This window comes from Chiloscyllium punctatum, chromosome 33 (genome assembly GCF_047496795.1).
Source record: "Chiloscyllium punctatum isolate Juve2018m chromosome 33, sChiPun1.3, whole genome shotgun sequence".
NCBI lineage: Eukaryota > Metazoa > Chordata > Chondrichthyes > Orectolobiformes > Hemiscylliidae > Chiloscyllium > Chiloscyllium punctatum.
The window spans coordinates 4,959,439-4,974,339 of record NC_092771.1 but is presented as its reverse complement, the minus strand read 5'-3'; the positions used below and the strand labels follow the sequence as shown (position 1 = coordinate 4,974,339).

At 43.9% G+C, this 14,901-nt stretch overlaps 1 protein-coding gene across 10 annotated transcripts in view; it reads right to left on the bottom strand.

Annotated features, from left to right (window-relative positions):
- The window catches only part of LOC140458359 (neogenin-like), a 206,711-nt gene that overhangs the window by 60,198 nt on the left and 131,612 nt on the right, over nucleotides 1-14,901 (bottom strand). For all 10 annotated transcript variants that reach the window (XM_072552774.1, XM_072552782.1, XM_072552776.1 and 7 more), the window contains 2 exons: nucleotides 7,043-7,197; nucleotides 5,211-5,331 (listed from right to left, as the gene is read on the bottom strand). In XM_072552774.1, the coding sequence (XP_072408875.1) occupies nucleotides 5,211-5,331; nucleotides 7,043-7,197 (276 nt within the window). The remainder of the gene's footprint in view (nucleotides 1-5,210; nucleotides 5,332-7,042; nucleotides 7,198-14,901) is intronic.

Sequence of the window (14,901 nt, the reverse complement as noted above, 5' to 3'; positions counted from 1 at the left end):
TACTGCATGCAGATCCTGCACCACGTTATAGGAACGGTGTGATTGCATTAGAGAGAGTGCAGAGGAGGTTAACCAGGAGGCTGCTTGAGTTAGACGCTCTGAATTATGAGGACAATATCGATAGTTTGGAGTCGTGTTCCTTGGAGCAGCAGAGATTAAGACGGAACTTGATAGAGGTATAGAATAAGTCTTTGAAGTTTGCAACATATCTAGATAGGGTGGTTAAGAAGGCTCTGTTCGCCGAGCTGGGAATTTGTGTTGCAGACATTTCATCCCCTGTCTAGGTGACACCCTCAGTGCTTGGGAACCTCCTGTGAAGCGCTTCTGTGATCTTTCCTCCGGCATTTGTAGTCCAAACCACTACAAATGTCGGAGGAAAGATCACAGAAGCGTTTCACAGGAGGCTCCCAAGCACTGAGGGTGTCACCTAGACAGGGGACGAAACGTCTGCAACACAAATTCCCAGCTCGGCGAACAGAACCACAACAACGAGCACCCGAGCTGCAAATCTTCTCACAAACTTTGGTTAAGAAGGCATTTAGTACACTTGCCTTCATTGCTCAGACTTTTGAGTATAGGAGTTGGGACATTATGTTGAGGTTGTACAGGATGTTGGTGAGGCTTCTTCTACAGTACTGTGTCCAGTTCTGGTTACCCTGTTATAGGAAGGATATTAAGCTGGAGAGGTTCAGAAGAGTTTTACCAAGATGTTGCCAGGAATGGAAGTCTTGAGTTACAACGAGAGGCTGTATAGGCTGGGACGTTTTTCACTAGAGCATTGCAGATGGACAGGTGACCTTTAGAGGTTTATAAAACCATGACGGGTACAGATAAGGTGACTGGCAGGTGTCTTTTCCCAAGGGTAGAGAATTTCAAGACCAGGGGGCATATTTTTTAGGTAAAGGGAGAAAGATTTAAAAAGGACATGAGGGGCAATTTTTTTTTTTTACACAGAGTGGTTCTTGTGTGAAGAGAAATTCCAGAGGAAGTGGTGGATGCAGGTACAGTTACAATGTTTAAATTTAGATAAGTATATGAATAAAAATGTTTGGAGGAATATAGGCCAAGTGCAGGCAGGTAGGACTAATTTCGTTTGGGATTATGGTCGGCATGGACTGGTTGGACCAAAGGGTCTGTTTCAGTGCTGTATGACTCTACAACTCTATTATGAGGGGCATAGATAGGCTGGATAGAAAAGCACCTTTTCCATTCGGAGTGAAGTCAATGACCAGGGAGATAGATTTAAGCTAAGAGGTAGAAGACTAAGAGTAGAGCTAAGGAAAATGTTTTTCATCCAGAGGGAGGAGAAAGTCTGAAATTCACTGCCTGAAAGAGTGGTGCAGTCATAAACTCTTGCAACATTTAAATGTTCCCTTAGCATAGCTGAAGCCTCCAATGATAGGAACCAAAAGTAGGGAATCAGGATTAGTGTAGTTATATCTTTGTTGACTGGCACAAATACAATGGGCTGAATGCATCCTTCTGTCCTGTGAATGGTTCTGAGTTTATGAGTCACTGGCACTCTCAGGAGGATGCCTCATCTACTGTGAGACAACCTCGGAATATTCTGTTCACCATCAGGAAGACCTCGCTGTGGTCACCAATCTGTCCCTAAGTGTCCTTCACTAACAGGTTACTTGCTACTGCTGGGAGGCATGTTTGAGTATGTATGTGTGTCTATGTGTATGCGTCTGTCTGAATGTGTGTGTTTGTGCGCATGTGAGTATGTCTGTGTACGGGCATGCCTGTGCGAGCGTATATATCTGTGCATACATGCGTGTCTTTTTATGCAGGTATATCTGCCTGTATATGCATGCATGTGCAGGTCTGTGGAGAAAGTTCCAGTATGATCACACTTACTCAATCTCTAATGCACCAAGATACGATAACACCAACTTGATGCTCATCTTTCCCAAGATTCCCCGCTTTCAAGCCAGCTCCTTGCAGCTGATAAGATTGTACAATTATTAGATTAGATTACAGTGTGGAAACAGGCCCTTCGGGCCAACAAGTCCACACCGACCCGCCGAAGCGCAACCCACCCATCCCCCTACATTTATCCCTCACCTAACACTAGGGGCAATTTAGCATGGCCAATTCACCTGACCTGCACATCTTTGTGACTGTGCAAGGAAACCGGAGCACCCGGAGGAAACCCACGCAGACACGGGGAGAACGTGCAAACTCCACACAGTCAGTCGCACACAGTCAGTCGCCTGAGGCGGGAATTGAACCCGGGTCTCCGGCGCTGTGAGGCAGCAGTGCTAACCACTGTGCCACCATGCTGCCCACATTATATCCAGAGGCAGTCATGAACCACACTTACTAGGTTCTCATCCAATTGTTGCACTTCCATTCCTTTTAATTTTGATTCAGAATACAATGAGACAGCTAGCCCTTGTGAACATGTCTCTGTCTCTAACAGCAGCATCAAAGTAAATCTGCTGGTTCAGCAAGGCTATAGGCTACAGTTGGGTTAATTAAAGTTGCTGCTTACCTCTCTGTACAAATTGTTACATCTTCCTTCACTATCCCTGGAATCTTCCAATATTACGTCTGATTGTAATTCAGCAAATTACTCATATATCCACCTTTCCCAAAAAGATTATTTCAATTTCCTTGACTTCCAGATAATGCTTAAGATAAGCAACTCGTCTATAACATCCCCACTTTTCCTGAACAATATACAATCTCTTTATTCTTAAATCATTCCACTTTCGATGTTAAGTTTCCACATCCCCAAAAGACACTGAATTGTGCGCTTCACAATCAGAATGGATTGTCAAGATTTGGTGCTGCTTGAATAAAAAACAGAAGCACAATTAAGACAATGCAGAGTTGGAGTACTGTGTCTGTATTCAAACAATTACACTCACATTTCAGAGTTTATGAACCCAACCTCCTGATCTCACAAACAAGACCAATATCGTAACCATGCTTTCAATGCTGGAGACACAAACTTAATAGAGAATTACAAGAGGAAGAATTCAGCAGGAAAGGCATGTGTCCATATGTTTGGATACGAAGAGGCCTCTGACTGTTTAACATCAACTTGTGAACTGATCTCAAAAAGCTCTGCATACCACAGGAAACCATAGCTGCCAACAGACCGTGGTGAGGTGCAGAAAAGATTTAGTCCACCTTCCCTGTCGGTCAAGAACAGCACTTAGCTCCTGGATTTCAGAAATCATGTACCAGTGGCTAAAACTACAGCCTCGCAGGGTTGGGCAAAGGTGGTAGGTGGGGAGGGGTGGAGGCTCTGCTCTCGCTTGTTGTCTGCACTGAACACCAACAGTTATTTCTCAGCAGTCAGGAAGCTCACTGCTGATAAAGACAACAAGAGAACAGATCAGGGAATGGATATTAAAACAATCAATCAGTACACAGAGAATTATAATGGAAATTGAACAGTGAATCAATAGAGTGAATGATTATAGGAAGGGATTAGATTCATCTCCAGTCAAAATGTCCTGATTCCATGTTCTACACACTTCCCTCTGAGAACACGCAGGGCTGTATTTGGTATTGACACTATTTTTGGCATTGAGATGAAACACAAGTACAAGTTCGTGTTCCCTGTTTTACAGTCAGTGTCTTGATTTTACCGAAAATAGAAATGAAAAGAAACCTCAATCAGTGTAAATCAACTGAGAGGTTCATTCAGTGGGTTGTGTGGCTCTCACATAATGACAAGGATAGAAGCATTCATGAGAGCACAGTAGAGCAGCACACACAAGCACTGCAGAGAGAGAACTGGGATGCCACATACACACAACTCCCAAACACAGTAGAGGCACACACAACGTTAAACAGACACACACATACAGCAGCGTGTAGATGCACATGGACACAGGAGTACAGCAGATACATACACATGGCAGAGTAGAGACACCTGCACAGACACATGAGCACAGCAGAGAGACATAACTGTGGCAGAGTGAAAATGCACACCCAAAGGAGCACAACAAAGACACAAACATATAGCACAGCATAGATACGCACACACATACGTGATATATACATATACAAAAACTCAGCCCAATACCACCATCAACGGCTTCATTAATTAGATTGTTATCACAATGTGCTCATTGCCCAGCTGGTTTATCTAGTGAGTTACTGAGCTTTACTGATTGGGAAATTTTAATTTATTTCCCAGATGGTGTGATATTAACTAACATCATTGAGAGTTTCAGTTAAGTTGTCAGCCTGGACTATGGGCAAGAGTTCCTTAACCGATCAATAGTCAGAAACCTATGACCCATTTTCAAGAGCGATTTATTTCGCTATCAGGTTTTTTTTCCAACTGTGACCATTTGCATCACCAGAGAATTTACACAACTTCCTTGTCTCCAAGCTCCCGCTAGCGTACAAGGACAACACCCCGGGCTCATTGAGATATCTCTGTGGTCAAGCAGATCACAGACTAGGCTGACCAGTGAAGCTGACCACTTGGGTGAGATACTGAAATGCACATCTTAGATCGCAGCTGCCCCTCACTGCCTGAACTGACATTCCCTCTATTACTGGGAAACAATCCTACCGGGCTGAATGAAACTATCCTGAGTGTTTCCCAGAGGACTGTCCAGACAATAGATTATACCTCTATCCAACACCAAAAGGTACCATTGTCTAAATTCCCACATAGCTGGCTCCCTCGTACTCTATCATCAGGAAATGTGAGGTTTGCCAGCCAGTTTCTATTTCACCGCCCTCCAGTTAGGACAAATCACCAACTAATGGATCCAGTTCTGGCAAACGGAAATGGGAAATTTAGTCGCTAAGGAGGAATCTAAGTTAAGGCACTTGCATGTACCTTTTGGTTGAAGTTGAAAGAGGCACTGATATGCAAATATTCCCAGGGCAGCAAGTGATTGCAGCAGGAAAAAAAACTTGAGGGAAGCAAAAATAATGTTCTTCTGAAAATGGGTCAGTTAAGAAAAGATAGTCCTTAATGGTGCAGAAACTGTTGAAAGTGCTGCAGTCAGTAATCTCTCCACATTCTGCACTCTGAAAACATGTACAAGCTGTTCTTAGCTCAGAGCAAACAGAGCTGTTACTGAAAGCAGTATTCTACCATCTGCCTCACTGCCTCTACCACCTGTTTCCTATTCACTCTGACTGCCAAGTTCTGAGATCTGACAGTGTCCTGTGGGCTCCCTCTTCCTTGGCAGCACCTGGTTGATACGTCTGTGCTGCTTCTCACTTACCATGCTCCAAGATGATGAGCTGCGCACTGGCCCGTTCATTCCCTACATCGTTCTCTGCCACACACTGATACAGACCTTCATCAGATTTTACCAGACCAAGAACCTGCAGGTTCCGCTCATTCTGAAACACAGAGAAAAGGAGCAATGCTTAACATTTCCTGCCACAGATTTACCACGCTGGGAAATTCCTAACCTTTAGTATTTCATGCTCTTCTGAGTCTAGGGATAAGGCATATTATTGTGGTAGAACAGAGAGGAGTTTATTTATTTCTGCATTAAATGTGGATTACAGTACTCAACACCTAACAATATTTCATTATTCAAAGAGCTATAATGCTCCATGATAACAAAAGTCAATAAAACCCTGTAAATTAAAGCCCCAACAGTCTCACAATCACAGAAGAGAAAGAAAGCTGCAACAGTCACCAGGAATTCAAGACATTCAACTCCATTGAAAGAAGATATCGGGACGGTCAGACATCCAGCTGTTCTGATCGAGCAGACATGGCAAACTCTAGCTTTCCAGCAAATGGATCGAAGGTTCCCACAAGCATGCACAGTCAGCAAGCCACACACAGTAGAACCTCCCACGCTTGTTTGCCAGAGCATGCTGAGTGAGATGACCAGGCAGGAAGGGAGGAGTTGTACTCCAACTGGTCTCAATGCTCTCGTGCTGAGGTACAAATGAGGGAGGAGAGAAATCAGCCCAGGCTGCCTGGTCTTGTTCACTGATGGTGATCCCAGATAATCTATGTTTATGGGGACAGCAGGTCTGTAAAGGATCAGGCACTCAACATTCAAACGGCCCATCAAACACAATGTCCCTCTCAATTAGGAATATGGGCCAAAGGCAGGTATATGGAGTTAGGCCACTGAATGGCCGACCTGGCTTGAGGACCGAATGGCTTATCCCTATTCCTATGTCCTTGAAAGGTGCCTTAAGGAAGGTGGGAAAATGAAAATCAACACACAATTCCAACGGTAGTCATTCACATGTTCTTTGTGTTTTTACAGAACAATATGACAAAGGCATGAAGATTACCTGAAGGAAATTTGCTTCAGAAAATTGAGCAAGTGGGATTGGCTGAAGGACAGAGTTCCTGTGCAGGAGCAATACAACATCCATCTGCTGTTGCCCAATTTGAACCAAGAACTGTTCATCATTGATTCAGTCCTAACCATACAGGCCTATCCACATCAATATTCACACTCATCCTTCTTCACACTGACTTGTCAAGAATTCAAGGGATATATAATTGCTCCAAGAGGAGAGGCACTAGGTGTGGCTGTCCAGCAGGACAGTCTATGCAACTGCTACATACATATTTCTCACATAATAATACAATTAAAAGTATGTACTATTCCCCTCCACCAATACTCTCATGGTTAATGTCAGGAGGAATCCATACGAAACACATAAAAGCAGTAAATACTGTCAACCAGAAGACCTCATGCAGTGCTTACTTGTGGATATTGTGTTTGTTCTGTTGTCATAGATGTTAAAACTATCATAAGCATTTCTGTCATACATTATAGCAAATACCAGCAGGAAACTAGGCAGGAAATTAAAGCCATGAGAATTTTTATTGTTCCAAGCTCACTGTGGTGAAAATGTAACTTTCTGTGCCTCACAAGTGGCATTAAGAGGCCAAATCTGTGCCAGGCCTTTAGTGAACAGCACAGGATGTAACACAATCAATGGCAGCACAGACAGAAAGTGTCAGCTGCCCTGGCTCAGGTTTATTCTGAACTTAATGCTGAGTGAGGCAAGTAACGTTTACCCGGGAAAAACTAATGGAAATGCGAGGGGTTCACTTAAAGTATTTACTTACAACAATCTTAAAATAGTCACTGGGGATGACCATGTCCCCGTTCTTTATCCACTTCACAGTTGGCATTGGCGACCCTATCACTTCGCATTCAAACACGATGTCCATGGACTCATGAGCATAAATGTTTGCTGGACGCTTCAAGAAGTGCGGGGGAACTAAAACAAAAGAAAATGGAATGATGAACACACAAACGACAAATACTGCTCCAACCATAAGCTTCAGCACATACAGGATAGTGGAACAAGCTGTGCAATCACTGGGATTTTAGGAATATGTGTGAATTTTTCAATTACCACCATTGAAACTCAGCAGTATAACTGTAGGATCTTCCCCCAAACTTGGATCATGTTTGATGAGCACTCTGAGCTGTGTGACACTAAGGTGAAATACCGAAGGTTGTTATATCACTGCTGTTAGCTTTCGTAGCAATTTGGCGTGACAAATTAAGACAGTCACATATAGAATAGGTCATATATTAGTATGTGTCAAGTGCAGGCTTCCTATGTTCCCAGCGAATATTGATTTTCAGCTAAATAAACTGGAAGACACCTCCACTTAGACTGACTTAAACAAGCGGATTCATCAGAGAGTAGAAAACTGTGCATTATAAAGTCATAACAAGAATTAACCAAGTCCCTTGAAAATCAAGCATTTCTCAGATCCCCTTTAATCCAGGTGACAGGAGTCTCACACACAAACTAGAAATTCAGTTGGAACCTTGCATCACTTTCTTAAGCGCTCAGCAGTTCTGGGCCTTCCTCAGAATCAAGGACCTTGGAAGGAAATCTCCCCAAATAAGCAATCAGAAGCCAACAGGTCTACATGGCAAGCGGTGGTGGTATTTGTTGGCTGGGCACCTACCAGAGGCCAGAACTCAGCGAGAGATCCATGCCAATGGTGAGCAAGAAAGGGATGGGACTTAGGCTGCACTGCCCCACTCCCTTATGATGCCAAGTTCCTCAGTAAGGATTGACAACAAGGGATATACCACTTTCTGCCCTCACTGGGAGCCCTCACGCAACCCCAACTGGTTTACTCTTCATGATCCATGCATTTACTTGTGGTGATAGGATGAGGTCTCTCAGAAGACATTAACCCAGACCTAATCAAGGAGGGAAGGTGGCAGGCTCCTTTCCCACCCAATTAAATCACTGAGGAAAGGTCACCAGACCCAAAACATTAACTCTGATTTCTCTTCACAGATGTTGCCAGACCTGTTGAGCTTTTCCAGTAACTTCTGTTCATTTTTCTAATTAAATCACTCTCTACCTTCAAACTCACCCAAAGAGAGCATTCAACTGTGTCCAAATTTCCAGATTAAAATTTACACGAATGTTTTTACAAGCTGTAAGACTGTGGAATGTAAAAGGCAGTCGGACAAAGAATTCCATTTCAGGGAGTAGAAGTCAGCAAGAAATGGGTTGCAATGAGCACTACCCTGACTTCCATTTGTTTACCAAAAAGAACAGCCTTTGAGTCAGAAAGGACTACAGCAGAGAAAAAGACCCTTCCACCTTGAGTTTGTGCTGGTCAAAAACAACCACCAAATTATTCTCATCCCATTTTCCAGCATATGGCCCATACCCTGTATGCCTTGGTAATGCAAGTGTACATCTAAAAACTTTCCATGTATTCAGAGGATTTCTGCCTCTTTCACCCTTACATCAGAGAGTTCCAGATTCACATCACCCTTTAGCTGAAAACATTTTTCCTCGTATCCCCTCTAAATCTCCTGCCCCTATCTTAAATCTATCCTACCTGATCACTGATCAATCCATCTAGTGGAAAAGCCCCTTCCTGTCTATGCCCCTATATAATTTTATACAGCTCAGTCATGTTCCTCCTCAGTATTCTCACTGCAAGGAAAGCAACTCCAGTCTGTCCAATCCCTCTTTCATAACTAAAACTCTCCAGCCCAGGCAATATCCTGGTAAATCTCCTCTGCATCCACACCAGTGCAATCACATTGCTCCTAGAACAATACAGCGCAGTACAGGCCCCTCGGCCCTCGATGTTGCGCCGATCAAAGCCCACCTAACCTACACTAACCCACTATCCTCCATATACCTATCCAATGCCCGCTTAAATACCCATAAAGAGGGAGAGTCCACTACTGCTACTGGCAGGGCATTCCATGATCTTACGACTCGCTGAGTGAAGAACCTACCCCTAACATCAGTCCTATATCTACCCCCCCTTAATTTAAAGCTATGCCCCCTTGTAATAGCTGACTCCATACGTGGAAAAAGGTTCTCACTGTCAACCCTATCTAACCCCCTAATCATCTTGTACACCTCTATCAAATCACCCCTAAACCTTCTTTTCTCCAAAGAAAACAACCCCAAGTGCCTTAGCCTTTCCTCATAGGATCTTCCTACCATACCAGGCAACATCCTGGTAAACTTCCTCTGCACCCGTTCCAGTGCCTCCACATCCTTCCGATAGTATGGCGACCAAAACTGCACACAATATTCCAGATGCGGCCGCACCAGAGTCTTATACAACTGCAGCATGACCTCAGGACTCCGGAACTCTATTCCTCTACCAATAAAAGCCAGTACGCCATATGCCTTCTTCACTGCACTATTTACCTGGGTGGCAACTTTCAGAGATCTGTGTACATGGACACCAAGATCCCTCTGCTCTTCCACACTACCAAGTAGTCTACCATTAGCCCAGTAATCCATCTTTTTATTACTCTTACCAAAGTGAATCACTTCACACTTAGCTACATTGAACTCCATTTGCCACCTTTCTGCCCAGCTCTGCAGCTTCTCTATATCCCGCTGTAACCTGCCATATCCTTCCTCACTGTCTACAACTCCTCCGACTTTCGTATCATCCGCAAACTTGCTCACCCAACCTTCTAACCCTTCCTCCAGGTCATTTATAAAAATGACAAACAGCAATGGTCCCAAAACAGATCCTTGCGGAACACCACTAGTGACGGCACTCCAAGATGAACCTTTGCCATCAACTACTACCCTCTGTCTTCTTCCAGAGAGCCAATTCCTAATCCAAACCTCCAACTCACCCTCAATGCCATATCTCTGTATTTTCTGCAGTAGCCTACCATGGGGGACCTTATCAAACGCCTTACTAAAATCCATATATACCACATCTACCGCTTTCCCCTCATCTACCTCCTTCGTCACCTTCTCAAAGAATTCAATAAGGTTTGTGAGGCACGACCTGCCCTTCACAAAACCATGCTGACTATCCTTGATCACATCATTCTTATCCAGATGTGCATAAATCCTATCCCTTACAATTCTCTCTAAGACTTTGCCCACAACAGAAGTGAGACTCACTGGCCTATAGTTACTAGGATTATCCCTACTCCCCTTCTTGAACAAGGGAACCACGTTTGCTAGCCTCCAGTCCTCTGGCACTACTCCTGTAGACAAAGAGGACACAAAAATCAAGGCCAATGGCTCTGCAATCTCCTCCCTTGCTTCCCAGAGAATCCTAGGATAAATGCAATCAGGCCCAGGGGACTTATCTATTTTCACCCTTGCCAGAATTTCCAACACCTCATCTCTACATATCTCAAAGCCATCCATTCTACTTATTCGTGCCTCAGTATTCATATCGACAACAATGTCCCGTTCCTGAGTGAATACTGACGAAAAGTATTCATTCAGCGCCTCCCCAATCTCTTCAGCCTCCACACGCAACTTCCCATTACTATCCTTGATTGGACCTATTCCTTCCCTAGTCATTCTTTTATTCCTAACATACCTATAGAAAGCCTTAGGGTTTCCCTAATCCTACCAACTAAGGACCTTTCATGTCCCCTCCTTGCTGCTCTTAGCTCTCTCTTCAGGTCCTTCCGGGCTACCTTATAACTCTCAATTGCCCCTATTGAACCTTCACGCCTCATCTTTACAAAGGCCGCCCTCTTCCATTTAACAAGGGATTCCAACTCCTTATTAAACCACGGCTCCCTCACACGACCCTTTCCTCCCTGCTTGATAGGTACGTACTTATCAAGGACACTCAATAGTTGCTCCTTGAACAAGTTCCACATATCAATTACGTTCTTGCCTTGGAATCTACTTTTCCAATCCACACATCCTAAGTCATGCCTCAACGCATCATAATTTCCCTGCCCCCAGCTATAACTCTTGCCCTGTAGTACACACTTATCCCTCTCCATCACTAGACTAAAAATCACCGAATTGTGGTCACTGTCCCCAAAGTGCTCACCTACCTCTAGTTCTAATACCTGGCCTGGTTCGTTACCGAGAACCAAATCCAGTATGGCCTCACCTCTTGTTGGCTTATCTACATATTGTGTCAGGAAACTCTCCTGCACACATTGCACAAACACTGACCCATCTAACGAACTTGAGCTATAGCTTTCCCAATCAATATCAGGAAAGTTAAAGTCTCGCATAACAATCACCCTATTACTGTCACTCTTCTCCTGAATCATCTTCGCAATCCTTTCTTCAACGATTCTAGGACTATTAGGAGGCCTGTAAAAGACTCCTAACAGGGTGACCTCACCTCTCCTATTCCTAACCTCAACCCAAACTACCTCAGATGGCAAATCTTCATCCATCTTCCTTTCCACCGCTGTAATACTATCTTTGACAAGCAAAGCCACACCCCCCCCTCTTTTACCCCCACCTCTGACCCTACTAAAACATTTAAACCCTGGAACCTGCAACAACTAATCCTGTCCCTGATCTAGCCATGTCTCCGTAATAGCCACAACATCGAAGTCCCAGGTACCAACCCACGCTGCGAGTTCACCTACCTTATTTCGTATACTTCTGGCATTAAAGTATACACACTTCAAGCCACTCTTCTGTTTACAGGCACCATCCTTTAAGATTGATGCCATATTCCTACCCTCCCTACACTCCAGGTCCTGCACCCTAAAGCTACAGTCTGGGTTCCCATGCCCCTGCAGAGTTAGTTTAAACCCCCCCCAAGAGCACTAGCAAACCTCCCCCCAAGGATACTGGTGCCCCTCAGGTTCAGGTGCAGACCATCCTGTCTATAGAGGTCCCACCTTCCCCAGAAAGAACCCCTATAATGTAGATTCCAGAACGACACACAATACTCAAACTGTAACTTATACAAAGGTTTTATACAGTTTCAACATAACCTCCCTCCTCTTAAACTTTATGCCTCGTCTAATAAAAGGAAGTGTCCCACATGCCTTCTTAACCACTTTACCTATCTGTCCCACTATCTTAAGGGACTGGTAGACATGTACATCAAGGTCCCTCTGATCTTCGATGCTTCTCAGGGTCCTACCATTCATCACATATTCCCATGCCTTGTTTGTCCTGTCCTTGTACATCACTTCACATTTATCCAGGTTGAATTCCATTTTCCACTGATCAGCCTGTCTATATCCGCCTGTAATCTAAGCATATCCTCCTCACTATTCAACATTCCAACAATCTTTGTATCATTTGCAAATTTACTGATCAACTCTCCTGCATTCCAGGAGAAAGTGAGGACTGCAGATGCTGGAGATCAGAGCTTAAAAATGTGTTGCTGGAAAAGTGCAGCAGGTCAGGCAGCATCAAAGGAGCAGGAGAATCGACATTTCGGGCTTGAAGAAGGGCTTATACCCGAAACGTCGATTCTCCTGCTCCTTTGATGCTGCCTGACCTGCTGCGCTTTTCCAGCAACACATTTTTAATCTCCTGCACTCCAGTCTAAATCATTTATATACAAACAGATTGGGCCCCAACATTCTTCCCGAAGGAACCTTTCCTGAGGCAAAAACAGCGGAAGGACTCTGCTGCCACACCAATGCCCCACCCACCCCTTCTTATGACCACCACTTGCCCCCAGTGTAACAGAGCCTGCAGTATTGGTCTTTACAACCGTATATATGGACGTGTACCATGAGTGTGAAAGGGAGTCATCCTCATCTGCAAAGGACCACCAAGGAGGAGGAAGGAACATGGCTTCCAGTCACAAAAGCACCCCTTGCCCATTAACCTCTGCTTCCTGCCACTCATCCAATTCTGCATTCAATTTGCTGAACCTCCTTAAATCCCATGGGCTCTTACCTTTGCTATCAGACTCCCATGTGGGACTTCATCCAAACGTCTTAGCGAATGTATTGCCCTCATCTACACGTCTGGTTACCTTTTCAAAAAATCCAATCAAACTTGGTCAGATATGACCTCCCCTGAACAATTCCACGCTGACTGTTACTGACTAATCTCTGCCTCTCCAAGTAGAGATTAATTCTGTCCTGCAGAACTGTTTTCAACAGTTACATCACTATTGAGGTTAGTTTGACTGGTCTGTACTGTGAGTGCGAGAGTGAGAGTGTGTGTGTATTATAAAATATACATCTCTTGCTTTCTTCTTGAATAATAGTACCACATTGGCTGTCCTCCAGTCCTCTGGCACCTCCCCTGAGGCTAGGGAGGAATTGATAAGTATTTCCAGTGCCCCTATTTCTTCCTTTGCCCCACACAGCTGGGATACATTTCATCCAACTCATCTAGATTGATCTTCACTTACATTTCTTTCTCAAATACTATGCCTGAAGAGGACACTGGGAACCCATGGATTTCCACTGGATCATGATTATAGTTGAAAAAGAACTACAATTGTTTTCCATTGCCTTTTGCAGGACAGCTGACCAGGAACCTCTACTGATCTTACCATCTGCTATACTGGAAGGACTTACACATTGATAATCACCCTGTTTGGCCACGTTATGAACACATCTTCATTGGCCATCAAACACTGAAATGGGACTTGAATCTAGTGCTTCTGGCCCACAGGAACCTTAGGTGACTAGAAACAAACTATACGATCATTCAAGCATTGCTGAAAAACATTTTGGGTTGAAACTTTTTGTCTTTCATTCACCTGGGCCTTCATAGAGGTACCAAAATAAACAGAAAACAACATGTATAATATATCAGAGTAGACAAGTGGTTGACAAGTGGACTCTGATTGATGGAGGTGTTGCTATTGAAAATGCGTCAGTTAATGATGGCTGATAGTTAACTGTGAAGTTTTGTTAAAATTTTAAACAAGGCAGATTGACTCTGACTGGTTAAGGCATTGCCCTCAGAAATTAACCAGCAAATGGATGTCATCTATTTTGTTGAGTTGAAATAAGGCAGCATGTGCACGTGTCCTTTCTGAATAGAAAGACCAAGGTCCTGTGTTTTAGCATATGGAACTTCAAACACAGAAAGGTGTGCTACACTGAGAGCCTGATTGAAAATCCTGAGTTGATAGATAGTGAGGAAAGAGATCGATTTGAGACAGGTACAGCTGAGAACAGAAGTGAGTCAAAAAGTCAGGGCAGGCAGGGACAAGGTAGGACTAATAAATTTAAATTCATCCATTTCAATGCAAGGGGCCTAACAGGGAAGGCAGATGAACTCAGGGCATGGTTAGGAACATGGGACTGGGATATCATAGCAATTACGGAAACATGGCTCAGGGATGGGCAAGACTGGCAGCTGAATGTTCCAGGATACAGATGCTATAGGAAGGATAGAAAGGGAGGCAAAAGAGGAGGGGGAGTGGCATTTTTGATAAGGGATAGCATTACAGCTGTGCTAAGGGAGGATATTCCCGGAAATACATCCAGGGAAGTTATTTGGGTGGAACTGAGAAATAAGAAAGGGATGATCACCTTATTGGGATTGTATTATAGACCCCCCAATAGTCAGAGGGAAATTGAGAAACAAACCTGTAAGGAGATCTCAGCTATCTGTAAGAATAATAGGGTGGTTATGGAAAGGATTTTAACTTTCCAAACATCAACTGGGACTGCTACAGTGTTAAAGGTTTAGATGGAGAGGAATTTCTTAAGTGTGTACAAGACAATTTTCTGATTCAGTATGTGGATGTAC